This window comes from Candoia aspera, chromosome 12 (assembly GCF_035149785.1).
Source record: "Candoia aspera isolate rCanAsp1 chromosome 12, rCanAsp1.hap2, whole genome shotgun sequence".
Lineage (NCBI taxonomy): Eukaryota > Metazoa > Chordata > Lepidosauria > Squamata > Boidae > Candoia > Candoia aspera.
Genome location: NC_086164.1, coordinates 1,529,768 through 1,545,463, shown reverse-complemented (window position 1 = coordinate 1,545,463; position 15,696 = coordinate 1,529,768). Strand labels below are relative to the sequence as shown.

The 15,696-nt window shown below is 47.4% G+C and overlaps 2 protein-coding genes across 4 annotated transcripts in view; one reads left to right on the top strand and one right to left on the bottom strand.

Annotated features, from left to right (window-relative positions):
* STK26 (serine/threonine kinase 26) overlaps positions 1-10,127 on the bottom strand; it is a 393,767-nt gene extending 383,640 nt beyond the window's left edge. For 2 of the 3 annotated variants that reach the window (XR_010068638.1, XM_063313311.1), the window contains exons 1-2: positions 10,106-10,127; positions 9,433-9,537 (exon numbers count right to left, since the gene is read on the bottom strand). Coding sequence is in view for 2 of the 3 variants with exons in the window: in XM_063313311.1 (XP_063169381.1) it covers positions 9,433-9,474 (42 nt within the window). In the remaining variant the exon portion in view is untranslated. Of the gene's footprint in view, positions 1-9,432; positions 9,538-9,818; positions 9,888-10,105 lie in introns of those variants that run through there. The other variant, XM_063313312.1, reaches the window with a different exon arrangement.
* On the top strand, positions 9,473-10,201 carry LOC134504500 (proline-rich protein 2-like). Its single transcript, XM_063313747.1, has 2 exons — positions 9,473-9,996; positions 10,084-10,201. Exons 1-2 carry the CDS (start codon positions 9,473-9,475, stop codon positions 10,199-10,201), a joined length of 642 nt encoding a protein of 213 aa, XP_063169817.1.
* The last annotated feature ends 5,495 nt before the right edge of the window (positions 10,202-15,696 follow it).

Genomic DNA, 15,696 nt, shown 5'->3' with positions numbered 1-15,696 from the left:
TGCCTCAGAATAAAAATGGTGGGTGGTGGCAACTAAGACTCACTTGCCCAGGAAAAGGACAAAAGAAAGCAAGGTGGGGGGACCTTTTGTGTGAGAGGGGGTAGCAGGTGGCTTCCTGTCACTCTGTGCATGGAATATTTCTCTGTGGCAGCCACTAGGCCAGAAATTGGCAATGCAGGGACCACGTCACACCTTCATAGAGTTTCAGTGGACCCCCCTCACACAAACTTCAATTAATTAATGGCTTAAACCAGTGTTTTTCAAACTTGGCAACTTTAAGATGTGTGAACTTCAACTCCCAGAATTCCCCAGCCAGGAGTTGAAAGGAAAGGAGCAGTTGGAGAAGATTGTGAAAAGCCTCATCGGTATTCCAGAAAAGCAGAATGCAAAGAAACCCTTTGGATGGCCATCGAAGCCGTGATGTACCGTGAACTGTGTGTGGGTGATCGCTGTCTCCAAACCCAGGAGGCATGTATTAAAGTTCTGCCTTAGAATTCTGAGTAGATGACTACAAAGCACAAGCACACAGCCGCACAGCATGCCGATGGAAGATGGCCCTCCGTGCCCTCCCATGGGAGAAAAGAGCAGGGCATCCGGCTCAGCCAAAAGGGATCCTGAGGCAGACTTTAAGGTCACGGTTCTGGGCAAAATGTGTTGGGGGACCAGTCGCCTACGCTTAAGGTCGTGCTCCGAGTCATCCAAGACTAGGATAAAAGGTCATGATGGCCACCCAGGGAGCCCAGGTGAATTCAGGGGCTACTACTGTTAGTTAAGCCTACTTCCGGTAAGCTCCAGTTGCTCTTTGAGTCTAAGGCAGGGTTCCTCAACCTTGGCAACTCTAAGCTGTGTGGACGTCAACTCCCAGAATTCCCCAGCCAGAATTCTGGGAGTTGAAGTCCACACAGCTTAGAGTTGCTGAGGTTGAGGAACCCTGGTCTAAGGTACTAGCCAGGGACCAGGAAGGCTCTAGTCTACTCTATCTAGAAGGCGTCAGGTTGAGGAACGGGGCTCTACTGACGATCGGAAGATGGGCCTTGATGTCCTGCAGCTCAGGGCCTCCACCAAGCCTCAGGAATCTCAGCCCGGCTGAAAAGAGCCTCTTCCTGGAACATTTCTAAACTGTCCTTTTCAAGTATAAGCAGCCACAGTTGTGCAATGTTTCCCACTTGCCTAATTGTTTCTCTTCAGAAACCAGCTGATAATTACACAGACGGCCTTCCTTTTGCACTGGAAAAGCTCAACATCCTCATGGAACTTTCCATTTCTACATTCGGCTTTCGCTCAGCACAACTGGACAAGGCTGCCCAGCAGGCACAAAGACGCGATTGCAAGACTATCAAGACGTTCTTACGAATCACATTTGGAAAACAAGCACATTCCTTCAAGCCATCACCCCCCTCCTTTTTTTTCTCCTTCAGAAGTAAGCAAAGAGGTGTCAGTGCTCCTGGTTCCAGGCATTTGGGAATCAGGCAGGATTTTCCAGAACTTGATGTATTTTTAGAATGCCGCCACTGAAAATCCTGTTTAAAAGAGCAACAGCAGCTGTATGCAAAGATCCCTTCGGTTGAAAGAAACATGGGAACACAACCACGTTAACTAACCAGGCATTCAGCACAGGCTGGATCCTGGAACCAACGACAGCCCAAATCTGCATTCTTATAGTTCCCAATGCACTCCGGATTCTGAGAGAACCGTCAAAATGAGTGAGAAAGCAAGATGGTTGATGGCACCTGTCCCACCACAACCAGTAAGGGGGGAGTTCTAGTCTGGGGCTTCCCACCCCTCGTAAGAGTCTCTGTCTGCATGTGGCACGCCCACATTCTCCACTGAAAAAGTCTGCTTGCTAACAGAAGAACTTCAGAAGTTCCCCTGTGTACTCTCCAGGTATACAGAGAGCTCTTTGTTTGTGCTGCAAGGAGAACCTACACCGGAGACACAGACATGAGCTGAGGAGGTGAGTCAAACATCTGTCTCCACCCCCAAACAATGAGCAGGCAAGGAAGGCACATTATTACTACAACCGTGAGGAATTTAAGTATGGTGCGGTGTGACGCACAACAGGGAAATGACTTCCTGTCCTTTGTACACACTTGCCATTTTACTTTCATTGGTTCATGTTGGAAATGTCTTTCGGGCCTGACTGCATGGAACTCTAAATGGAGACACTTTCCAAGCTTTTTCCCATGTAAAACCAATCGGTGACTTCCCCCGTAGACTGTTCAAAGCTGAGATTTTCCCAAAGGCAAGTGCAGTTGGGCCTTCATTTCAATTCTGGTGGGTATCTAGCAGCTACCCCAGAACCAAGGGGGGAGTCTGTTTGTGCTAACTGTGCAACTTTGCACATATAGTCATGTCTCTCCAAAGGCACTGGAGAGAGGAGGGCAAACCGACAGCAACTGGCAAGGGTGAATGGTCCACACGGTTGCAGCAAAACCGAGCCCAGGCTTGTTGCCACGGTCAGGATGGACTCTCTTCACCGGGACAGAGAAAAAAACCCAGGAGAGAACTGTGGCAGGAGATGGAGGTCTTGCCTTCCTCAGAGCATAAGTGTGTGTGAAATGTTAAAAGTGTGTTTGTCTGCGGGCCCCCATAATTGTTAAGCACTGACGGGGTAGCCGGGTTCTGATCTCTACTTGACAAACACAACGCCTCCATTCCCTTACCATGCAACGTCCAGATCCCATGATGTCCGAACGCGGTGGTCTGGTTCGTGCAATGGATGGACTACCCCAATACGATGAACCAGCAATTGCCAAGCCCCGCCTTGGTCCTTTTTCGCATGCTGTGTGAACCAGCTCTTGAATTTCAGTGCCCATGCACCGTCTGAGTCACTTATGAAATCTTCAGTATTAACTAGATCATTTATGTTGTTGCTGTTGCCCTGTGCAAAGTAGCCGAATAGCTTCACTAAGTCACATCAACTTGTTTAAAGCTCTTACATTTTAAAAAGCGGAAGTCTGACATGCACACAAAGTCCTCCTCTGGCCCTCAAAACAGGAGGATTGTTAGCTGTAACTGCACAGCCTACGCAAAATTAATTTGGGCTCTGAAATTTAACATGCTAACAAGGATTACAGATCCATCCATCAAAACTAACATCAAGACTGGCTGCTTCAGAGGCCAAACCGGAACATAAAGCTGCTTTTCAGGGTGAGCTTCAAGTCAAGAACAAGGCTTTATGTTTTCCAAGCTCTGTCTTTTGTGAAGACACACTTTAATCAACAGTGTTTGATCCTCCCTGTTACAAATGCAAAATAATCTGGAACTCAAGAGGAAAAGGGTTTCTTTTCCTGACAAAGCTTGATCAAGATGACAACAAAGCTAGAACAACAAGAAGAATCTTGCTGTTATAAAATGTACAACAAATCATTGTCCTTCATTGAAGCCAGGTCCAGAGACTGCAAGCTTAAAGAAATATGGATTTCTCACCCAGTTGGATTTTTCAGGAACTGTCAAGACACTATTTTGCTTTCCACTGTTAATGGGTTTTAATGGGATCCAGTTCTAAGAAAGCATTTTTGTTATTTAGCATGAGTGCTCATTTAAGAGAGAACAGGAAACATCCAATTATCTTCTCTGATTTTACCACTTATAAGATAAATACAATCAACATTACTTCTGTTACTTTTCAAGTCTACAAAAATGGAGAAAGAGGCGCTGAAAGTAGTGATCCTTATTTCATTTAAAATCTTCTTCATTCAATTTATTTGTATGTCTGTAAACTGCCATAAGGACTCCACAAGATTTAGGAGTCGTAACTAAACAATAATTTCCAACATTATTTAATTACGTTAATACTCATGGTAATGCCAATACATTATGCTTCATGTGAATGTTTTTAAAGTAATTTTTAAAAATTGTTCCTGAAGGTGTATGCATGTGACCAATTTCTTAATAACTACCATACAACGCAGTTTGAAAACAGATTTTAAAATAGTGCTCTGCCAAACTATTCTTTAACACCCAGATCCAGCTTTGAATTCCAATTGGCCAAAATAAGAGTATATTGTTGTTGTTGCTGTTTTAATCTGTTGGCTAATTTAAACTCCAGTCAAACTTGAAGAACCAGCTGAGCTGTGAATTCTACCCCAGAATTATTTTTTTTACAAATGACAGGATTGCTGGTCAGACTCCAATTTTTCTGCAGGGGGCCAGCGATGTCAGGATCTGAACTGGAGTGTTATTGCTAAAGAATAAAGACTGTTCATCTAGCTTCAACCCAGGAAAAGGAGCCAGCTCAGTGTTTCTCAACCTTGGCAACTTTAAGACATGTGGACTTCAACTCCCAGAATTCCCCAGCCAGCAAGGCTGAGAAACACTGAGCTAGAGAATCTTATCCTACCAGGATGCCCACTAAGATGTGGTTGCAGAATTCAGTCCCCAGTACGGCCACTGATGAGCAGTCTGGGAGCTGAAGGCTTTGTATCTAAAGGTGCCCAGATTAGGTCACCCAGTATCAGGTCCACTCAACCTTTTATTTTCCTGCGGCTGAACGCCCTCAACCCCCTCCAAATGGGAAGGTCTGCTCACATTTGTCAAGAAAGGATCAATAAGGCTGCAAATTCTGGATCTCTTCCTGCTGCAAATTTGAGAGAGAGATCCTGGGTGCTGAGCTCTTGATAAGATCCAGCAAAATTCTGTCTTGTCTTCAGAAGGCATGTAACTTTGACATGACCCACTCTTTTTCACTGAAATTACCTGGAAGGTCAACAATGGAGGCAACTAAACGAGACTTTTGAATGTAACTAATCATCTCCACCAACAGGAAATAGAAATGTTTTCAATCAATACATGAAAGAAATGAAACAGCAACCTGTTTTGTGATCACTTCTGTTTCAAGGCACACGGTACAGGTTGAAAGTCCAAATGTCTGCACACTCACATTTTTCCTGCAGGGCTAACTTCCATGAAACTATTAATGTATATTGAACTGCAGATCAGTTTACACTTCCGGGAAACAAGCCACATGGACTTCAACACCATCCAGAACAAAGTAACAGGATAACTGAACAGGCTTCAGTAATGGTAATAATTAGAAGTGGGCAAATCCCTTCCCTTCTTTTAATCATATAACGATCCCCTTCTTTATTAGGAGCGTGGAGGAAGAAAGATGGCACGAGGAGCAATTTAAATAGTTGAAAGAAATGTTTGTTTATATCATCCGCTTTCCTTTTAAACATAATCCTATCTAATATGAATTAAGGATCTAACGGCAACAAAAAGGAGATGTCTTATTAATAGTATTTTTATTATCTTAATAGTACAGCAGAGTGCTTTAAGGGAACCGACAAAGTTATTCCAGGAATTCAGAAGAGCCCGAGAATAAAAATAATTCAAAAGGGAAAAGACTTTGGGGAAAACAGAAAATCGGATTTTTAAAATCTGACCATCAAAGGGGTTCTTTGAACTTGCTGATATTTACTCACTGGCAAGTCTAGGAGTTAAACTGAGGAATATGGGGTACTTTTTTTGCTTTACACACTCTTTTTTCAAGAGGCTATTCTGCCACAATCTTTTAAGCTATTAGAACTTGTAACGGGCTATTGATTTTCCTATACATTAAAAAATTAGTTGAGTTACATATCTGATTAGAGATATATATGCAATGCATTTGGAGGGGAAGCAAGTTTCAGGAGAAAAATACGGTCAGCTTAAAAGTACTCCCTGATCAAGTAACTTTGCCTATGTCAAGCTCCCATATTCCTCAGTGTACATTTTAAGTTTACAAATACATAGTTAAATTGAATTACTTGGCTAACGCTGTACACTGCACACTTTGAAAAGAGATTTATATAGCACTAATATAAGATGAACTGAGCCCCAGAAGAGCTTTTAATCAAGATACATTAAAGTTATCTTGATTAAAGACCAGGAAGCCCTACATTATTCTCCATTTCTCCTACACTGATAAACCAAAGTTTGCCACTTGGTGCACTCCAGACACTTTGGACATGTTTCAAGTTACATCAGCTCAGCCAACTGGAAGTGTAGAACTGGGGCAGATGCAGGCCAAAACATCTGCAGGGCACTAGGTAGCTTATGCCTGGTGGAGAGGTGGAGTGTTGAAGCCAAAGCTAAGCTGTGCAAAACTCAACGTATACAACCAGGATTAACCCCAATAACATGGGTGGAGGAGCAGAGACCAACCTGTCCCAACTTGAACCAACCAGTCTACAAGTTAAGACATGGATGTAAATATAGCCATGACACAAACAACAGCTCGCTCCCTGAAGGCTCACGGTGCCCCTTAGAACTAAAGGCTTTAATGTTCAACAGCAAGCCGCAACAGAAATGTCTGCTTCAACAACTAGTTCCCTGTCTTTGCTCCTGAGCCTCCTGATTCCTCTCACGTCAAGCGAAAAGTTCTTCAGCGCTAGGCGTTCATGGAATCCGAGCAGACCTGTGCACTCAATGCCATCGCTTCTAATCAGCAGCTTCAAAGGCACCAATTCTTAAGAGGAGAAAAACCAGCAGGCCTTTTCTCAGCATTTGGCTTTTAGGGCATGCTGCTCAGAACAAAGAAAGAGCTAAATAGGTCTACACTTCCTGGAAGCACTGCAGTGATAAGTCTGTGGCAAGCTCACGGTGGCAAGGAACACGGCGGAAGATACCATAAGGCATAGATAACATTCATCAAATATACTGTGGCTAATAGGGGAGAGCTGTCCCATTCACCAAGAAGATACCGTGACTTCCAAAATCCCAGAAATAATATTCTTTTCAAAACAACATTAGGCTGTTGAGAACAGGAGACCCAAACCAAGATTTTAAATCTCAACAGGCAAGTTGCCCTTAAGGTTCCCATCTATTCTCAGAACAGCTGATACACTGATGTTTGGTCGATTCACATGAAATACCAAAACAAATGTGGTTTCACTTATCCACTTCCTGATTTGCAGCAGTATGTGGCTTGCTCCTGCGTTTGGATCAGCCATTTTTACTCTGCCTTTGCAGGAGGAGGACAAATGTTGTCCTTGGTACTCCAATGCATAGGAAGGGTCTAGAGCAGATCATCAAATGATCAATCTGTCGATCTATCTGACTAGGAAGTGTCCTTGCAAACAACAACATGGGTTTGTTAAGAACAGATCTTGACAGGCTAATCTGCCGCAGCAGATTGTGCCACAATTGCCTTAGTCGTGACATACCTTCATTGGAACAAAACATTTGACAAAATATACAGCATCACTGTGGTTATCAAACGAAATAAGTATGGGCTGGATGGTGTGACAATTAAGTGGATACAAAGCTAGCTCAAAAAGCATATTCAAAGAATATCCTTCATTAATGGTTCCTCATCAAACTGGAGGGAGGTACCATGTGGGATACCAGAAGATTAAGTCCTGGGCCATGTACATTTTTATACATCACACGGAGGCAGCGGGGGGAGCATGTTAATCATACGTGCAGATAAACACAAAACTGAGGGCGGTAACCAGTATCTTAAACAATTGCAATAAAATTCAGAATGATCTTGACAGATTAGTAGAGAAATGGGCTGAAACTACCAAGATGAAATTTAACAATGTTCCAAGTTACGAAACTGAAAATCAAATGCACAGGTAGAGAACAAAGGACACCATACCAGACAGCGCTTGTGAAGAATGTCTAGGAACAGGGGAAGATTGCAAGTGGAGTATGAGGAAGTAATGTGGTGTGGCTGCAAAAAGGCAAATGGTATTTTAGACTGCATCAACAGAAGAACAGTTTTCAAAACACAGGAAGTCACCCTTTACGCTGCATTAATCAGACTCCATGTTGATCACTGTGTTCGGTTTTCAGCAACACACACACACACACATTAAGGATTCAGGCAGACTGGAGTAGGTTCAGAAAAGGACAGAGAGAATGACCAGGAAACTGGAAAATAAGACAGAATGAACACACTAGAAAGGTTTAACCTGAAGAAGAGGAGAACAAAGAGGGATCTAACAGCAGCTATCAGGATGTCACAAAGAACATCAAATCCTGCTCTCTACCACCCGAGAATGCAGGACCCGGAATAATAGCCTTAAGGGACAGGTAAGCAGATTCCAAGTGAATATTCTGAAGAACAGCAGCAACTTCCTAACAGTCTGATAGTGGAGCTGACTATCCAGAAAGATCATGGATTTCCCTTCACGGGATGTGCTCAAGCAGAAGCAGGTCAGGGATGGTTCACTTAGGGTTTCTGCACAGAGCAGGTCCTTGGCCTTGATGGTTTAAACAGACCACCTCTAAGGTTTCTGGGCCTCATCTGAACACAAGCCACCTGGTTTGGCAAGTAGCAAGTTATCATTTACTGGATGAGGAAGTGAGCTGGAACACAAAAGCTTGGGGGGCGGGGAGAGAAGAGAGAGGTGAGAACGTGTGACGAGGCCTCATCCTGATATGCCATGTTCAGTGAAGACTCTATGACCTGGAAGTGTCTAAATGTCCTCTCATCATTCCCCACCCCACCCCACCCCAGCTGGCTGGGATGGTGATAGTTTCTTTCCTGCCTTATTATAAACAATTGTTAACAACTGTGCATCACTTAGAGTCCTGTGGATTAAAGCCGTATAAAAGGCTTCTAAACAAACTAATAAATACGTTTGGTTTTGCACTGCACGCAAAAGCGAAACAGGATGAGAAGAAATCCCCACTCTTTCTTGCATATACTTTGGAGCCTGTTTTATAATAATAATATGCAAAGGAAGATGGACTAAATTAAGGATAACAAGACTGAAACATGACATTAAAAGATTTAAACAACCTTTTAACACCCAAGTTTTGAAGTTACACCTTCTGAGAAAGCTATGATGCCTGGTCAGTAACAAGTTCTGCAGAAGATCAAAAATGATCTGCCTCGGAAAAACACGAACTTCTGAACTGCATTAAAGCACTTTCAGGAGAGTTTCTACGCATCCGTTTAGGTTCCTTTTTGCTCATCAGCCCTTTGGTGGCATTAGAGAAAAGGAAAGAGGTTTATTTGGTTAGATTTGGAAATAAAGAACGGAGCCTAAAAGGGGGTCCCCATCGGTCAAATACACCCTGCGGGCCACCTTCTGTTTCGTTTCGTTTGGGAGGAAGCGCCGACTCTGCCAGGTCAGAAACACACCGAGAGAGAAAAACATCCCGTCCCAGCAGACCCGCCGGGCTGGGGGCCACGAACGGGCCGGCAATCCTCCCCGCGCCCGCCCGGCGTTACGGCCGCGCACCGCTTTCCTGGGCATCGGGCTTTGCCACGGCGCCCCCGGGGGACCCGGCGCAGCCCGGGGGTCAGGGAGGCGCATCAGGACCCCCCTGCGAAGACCCGTCGGTGACCGGGCGGCTCGTCCCGGGCCCCTGCCCACCCCGGCCCGGCGGCCCGCCCGCGCGCCCAGGGGCCCCGCCCCCGGCCTGGGACCCCCGCCCCCGCCAGGGCAGGGACCCCGCTGGGCAGGCCCCCCTCCCCGGCGCGGCCCCGCTCACCTGCATGCCGGGCACCTGCACGGCCACCGGCGAGTGGGCCATGGCGCGGATCCCGCGGCGGCGGCGGCGGCGGCGGCGGACGGGCGGCCTCAGCTGCAACGGGCCCTGCGAGGGGGAGCGGCGGGAGAAGCAGGCTGGGGGGGCTCCGGAGAGGCCCCGCCCGCCCCGCCCCCCGCCCCGGACCCGCCCCCCGCCACTCCAGAGCCCATCCTCCCCGCCCGGCGGGCCCGCCGCCCCCCGCGCCCCGGCGGGGCGGCGGCTCCGAGGGCGGGAGCGGCCTCGCCCGGCCCCGGGCCCCCTCCCAGGGCGGGGGCGCCGCGGCCGGGGCCCCCGCCGTCCTTGGGGGGCGCCCGCCCGCCGCCCCGGCCCGCGCCGCTCGCGCTCACCTTTCCGCCGCGCAGGGGAGCCGGCGCCCGCCGAACTACAGCTCCCAGCGGCCCCGCGCGCGGGCCGGCTGCCGCCGCCGCAGGGGCTGCCGGGAGTTGTGGTGCGAGCCGAGCGGAGGCGCTCGCGGGCGCCGCCTTGCAAGGGTCGCCCCGCAGGCTTGCAAAGCGGAGCGGCCCGGCCGGCGGCGGCAGCAGCAGCAGCGGGGTCTCTCCCCGCCCCCATCTCTGCCCTCTTCCCGGGCACCCTTCCCGCCTCCTTTGGCAGGAAGAAAGCGTGGCACGGCTACCTGGCGGCGGCGGGCTCAGGGGTCGCTGCTCCCCCGCCCGGCCCTTCAGAGCGCGGAGCCCCCGGGCCTCGGACAGGCCGTCGGAACGCGACTTAGATTTCCTCCTCCTGAGCAAACGGGGTGGTTTGGGCGCGGCGGGGGGGAGTTCAGGCTCTGCTCCTGCTTTGCTCTGCTTGCTGCACTCCTGTTGGGTGTCCGTTTTATGCCACCTTGAGTTCTGGAAGTGCAATGGAACGGAAGATATATTCTTTCTTCCTTCCTTCCTTCCTTCCTTCCTTCCTTCCTTCCTTCCTTCCTTTCTTCCTCCTCCTCCTCCTCCTCCTCCTCCTCTTCTTCAGAAAAAGCTTGCAGAATCAACTAATGCTGGACAGGGAAGCATTCTGGATGAACTCTTGCCCTGTGATGCAGAATTTCAGGAACTTCACAACATTCTGCCCATGTTGCCCTCCCCATTTTGAAAAGATGACCTGGTTTTTAAACCTAAGTCATAGATCGTTTTGGGGTGGGCATGGGTACCAAATTCCACCGAGATGCCTCCATTTTGGGTGATGTTACAGCAGTAGAAACAGAAGACTTTCTGCTAGGAAACTTCATGGGAAAAAAAACTAGAATTCAGAGTTGTTGAGGAAGTCCGGAAGAGCTGATTTTCAATCCATACAATCTGCAGCAAAGTGTTCAAAGATACGTTTTTCGGGGTATCTGGATAAATAGCAAAGAACGTTCACCTGAGAAGGCTAATTGAAGCTTGAGAATTCATGTCGTTCCAGGAAATTGGACTACATTACCCTGCGAGAGCTGGACCATAAGGAAGGCTGAGCGAAGGAAGATCGATGCTTTTGAACTGTGGTGTTGGAGGAAAATTCTGAGAGTGCCTTGGACTGCAAGAAGATCCAACCAGTCCATCCTCCAGGAAATAAAGCCAGGCTGCTCACTTGAGGGAATGATATTAAAGGCAAAACTGAAATACTTTGGCCACATAATGAGAAGACAGGACACCCTGGAGAAGATGCTGATGCTAGGGAGAGTGGAAGGCAAAAGGAAGAGGGGCCGACCAAGGGCAAGATGGATGGATGATATTCTAGAGGTGACGGACTCGTCCCTGGGGGAGCTGGGGGTGTTGACGACCGACAGGAAGCTCTGGCGTGGGCTGGTCCATGAAGTCACGAAGAGTCGGAAGCGACTAAACGAATAAACAACAACCCTGCAAACTCTGTTTGGAGCCCCCAAATCTAATACTAATTTCAGCAAGGAGTCCATGATTTGAGCAGCGTCCTCATGATTAACTACAGTGATTAAGAAGCTAAAACGCCTGGCCAGGAGACCAAGAGCCACATTTCCAACTTCCTTTAAAAATAATTCTATATTTTCATTCAAAAACTCCCTGAAATGAACTTCAGCAGATGGGGGAATGGCGTCACGCTGGAGAAAGTCTTGAGATGTGAAGGCAAAGATACCTCGAGGTGTAACTGACTTTTGAGCAGGGCCTCAGAAGGTTGGGCCCTACTCTGGGCAAGCTAGTCTAGGAAGCTTCCTCACTATGGGTCAAGTCCATCCTGGCAACCTTTTTTTTCCTGCTGGGTTCCCATGACGTTGCCTTCTTCTTCTTCTCAGCCTTCTGTCCTCCTCCTGACACCATCCAAGGGAGCTTCAAGGTGCATAAAATCCCTTCTGCTTTGCCACACATTTCGTTGGAGAGGACTGGCAATGAATGGGAAGAGACGCAGGGGTGGAATTGGCAATGAGGGTGGCCAATGTTATGCCAATAGAGATGATGGATGGATGGATGGATGGATGGATGGATAGCTGTAGTTCCACAGTTGGGAAATCTAGAGGTGCATCCTTAGACAACTGTGCTGAGCCTTAGATGCAAATAGATTAATTGCACATCACACACACACACACACACACACTTTGTTTTTGCACTGGAGCAGCAAAACTTCTAACCTCTTGGTCCTTATCCTACTCTCACTTCAAAAGCAGCATTCACACAAAACGGCAGCCTGAGAAAATGCTGATAACAAAAAGAAGCCATTTCCATTAAAATAAACATTTGTGGCATGCTCTGTATCTCAGCAACGGGGCTTGCGAAAAGGAAATGTAAAAAAAGCAGAGGCAGAATTCCCCAGAACGGCCTGGTCAATTCCAGGCACTGATACCTGGTGCAAACTGAGAGAGAGCCGTCTTTTTGCATCGAGCCCCAGAGAAAACAACACCACCTCCCTGGCTGAAGATGGAATGAAAAGCACTAACCAGTTGTGCTGGTGTCTAAAGGCTTTTGTTTTTAGCACTTCAACAACAGGCCACAGGAGGGGGGGGGGAGGCATTCTCAGGAAGCAAACCAGACTTCTCCCAAAATGTGGATTAAATGTTTATGAAGGCAGGATCCAAACAAATTTCAAATTTTGGAAATACGAGAAGAGCGAGTGCACAGGAAGAGCCATTTGCCTTGAAAATGAAATAGTGGGGTTGCTCTGCAAGGGCCCTCTAGGACATTTCCTCCTGCTCTCTGCAACGTCTCACAGATACCCAAGAGATGGACTTCTGAACACCCTAGAATTCATTTTCCGCAGTGGAGAGATCAGGCCATTTCAAGAGCCCGCATGCTTCTTATGCCCATGGGGTTGGCCTCATAGAAATAATGCCATAATCATGGATCTGGGCATCTATGCATAAGCAGGTGTGGGGGCTATTCACCCGGCTGCCTTGGGTGCTGATTATAAAGGCTTTATCAGAAGGGAGTCTGTTCAACGCAACAGTGTGTAATTCCGGCCAATGATTGACCAAAGGGTGCTGGATGTCCAGGTATTCCAAATACCTGTTCATCAGACAGAAATCCAACAGGGAGTGACTTTGCCCATGAAAGGTGCCTTGCTAGAAAATGTAGCATGCTGGTTGCTTTTTCAGTAACTTCCTGAATTTCCCCCCCTGCATGAGATGCATCTAAGTGTGTGTAAGATAGATACTGGTTTAGTCACACAGGACTTCCTGCCTGGGAAATCAGCTTTCTCTGCTTCCTTTTCGTGAAAGCTGAACCTGCTTCCATCGGCTGTCTTCTGGCCTCCAGTGTGCTTCTGGCTCACACCAGAAAACATCTCACACTGCCCTCCATAGGTAGCAGATCAGGAGAGAGGCTTGTGAGGAGTGACCCTCCATCTCTGGAATCCTGCCTCCAGTCCCAACTCAGTGCTTCGTGTTACGAGAAGGGTTAGCCCATCGTAAACTCTGATTGGCACCATTGCTGCCCTCTGCATCTCTCGCCTCACTCCAGTTCCAGGCTGGCCGCTTGTTTCTTGCAAAGATGAATAATCCTGCTTAAATTTCCTTGTCTTTCCTCCTCCTCTCTATTCCATTTGCCAAACTGACTGCTTTCCAGGAAACGGGTGACGCGGTTGGTATCGACCCATGCTGTCAGAACCAGCTTCTGACTAATCAGTTTTTTGCTCCCTGTGGTGAAATCTTCCCTAGCTGAGGGCCCTTCAGCTGTTGGGTATGTTGGCTGTGGATGATGGGAATTGTAGCTCAGTTCTTCTGGAGGGCACTGGATTGGGGGAGGTGGCTGTAGCAGAATCTGGCCACTTCCAGCCAACACAATATGTTGGCAGCTGTATTTCTGCATCTAGAGTGGAATGCCCTTGGGAGAAGAGCAATGACCAATCTCGATAAAATAGTTAAGAGCAGAGACATCACACTGACAACAAAGGCCCGCATAGTTAAAGCAATGGTGTTCCCCGTAGTAACATATGGCTGCAAGAGCTGGACCATAAGGAAGGCTGAGAGAAGGAAGATCGAGGCTTTTGAACTGTGGTGTTGGAGGAAAATTCTGAGAGTGCCTTGGACTGCAAGAAGATCAAACCAGTCCATCCTCCAGGAAATAAAGCCAGGCTGCTCACTTGAGGGAACGATATTAAAGGCAAAACTGAAATACTTTGGCCACATAATGAGAAGACAAGACACCCTGGAGAAGATGCTGATGCTGGGGAGAGTGGAGGGCAAAAGGAAGAGGGGCCGACCAAGGGCAAGGTGGATGGATGATATTCTGGAGGTGCCGGACTCGTCCCTGGGGGAGCTGGGGGTGTTGACAACCGACAGGAAGCTCTGGCGTGGGCTGGTCCATGAAGTCACAAAGAGTCGGAAGCGACTAAACAAATAACAAAAAAGAGTGGAATGCAGGTCTGGCTCTAACAAGAGGCGAGGGGGCCCTCGTTCGGACTTTGAGGAGCCCCAAACAAAACTTGGCAGCACCACTTGACTCCAAGAACAGCCTGCCATTCTTGAGGGAGCAGAAGAGCCAAGCAACGACGACTTCTCTTAGGCCCAGAAGTTAAGAATCCCTTTTTACAACCAATTCATTTCCTGGCTTGGTGGATGTGAAGGTCTCCAGGCAAGCTGGCTGGCAAAGTTGGAGAGAGACCCCCCCCCAGCAGCCCCCCCAAATGTGCAGCAGAATCCTGGAAGCCCAGAGAGAAATTGCTCGCTGCAAAGCCAGACATTCCTTTCAGGGAGGTGCTAGCAAAACCCAATGGCTCTTCTTAACTTTGGGGGTCAACACCCAGGCGGGTCAGCACCGAGACAGCCGCTAAGGCCAAATTTCATGAGAAGTGGGGTTGAGGCAGAGCCCACACCATGAAAGAGGCTGTTTTTGAATCTCCCCAAGCCTGTCTTCCATCTCTCCCCATTTGGACTCTGCTGACACCTTCTGAGAAGAAAAAAAACCAGGGCTGTTTGCAGGTGTGGTCAAAAAAGTCACAATGGTGTGATCAAAGCCCCACCTCTTTTTTTTGTTGTCATTTGTCATTCTGAAAGGGAGGCAACGTTATGAGGTATAAGGAGATTTAGGATGATCTATAACTACTGAAACACGTGCACCGCAGCTGTCCAGGAGGCTGATTCAGCATGCCAAACATTCTCCAGATCTTAGCCAGAAGGCACAAAGCCGGATCAGTTTGGTTTAATCACCTGGGCTGCAACCTTATGCCTACCTACCTGGAATTAAAGCCCCATTTCATTCTTATTTGGATTCCTTACTTGAAACAAATTTTTATGAGTTTGAGTTAGGTTCACCTGGTTGAGCCTGACATGGGTTCTGCTTTCTGATGTTTCCCTGATGAAAAAGGAAATAATAACACGGTGCTGATATGTGGGTTTTACAGGGCAAAACTGACCCCAAGGTGAGGGAGGGGTCTTCTATTTAAGGTCTAGGAATTTATTGTGAAGAGAGACCCCCTCCCTTCCATATGTACTTGCCTGCAGCTCTCAAGAGAAAAGGTGGGATATAAATGCAATAATACATAACATGTGCCCCATCCTCTGTTAGTTTAATTTCTTATAGATTATGCCAATATCTGCTATATTAACTGTTGAGCTTTCCTCTTTTCACCCCAATGCCCATAATAAAAATAGTTTCTGAAGGATGGGACAGTTTTTGTCATTTTGTCATGCACATTAAAAAAAAAGTTTGCATCATAACATACAAGATCTGTTGTACTAACATACAAGATAAAGTTTGCGTGATTAACATACAAGATTTTTAAAAGCTGCTGTAACATTTTACACTGGCCTCCCTAAAAGTTATTTGAACTGGAATTCCTTGT

Coding starts and splice junctions, on each gene's coding strand:
- LOC134504500 (XM_063313747.1), top strand. CDS start 9,473: ATGGCGCGGATCCCGCGGCGGCGGCGGCGGCGGCGGCGGACGGGCGGC. Junction 9,997..10,083: donor TTGCAAAGCGGAGCGGCCCG/GCCGGCGGCGGC, acceptor CTCCTTTGGCAG/GAAGAAAGCGTGGCACGGCT.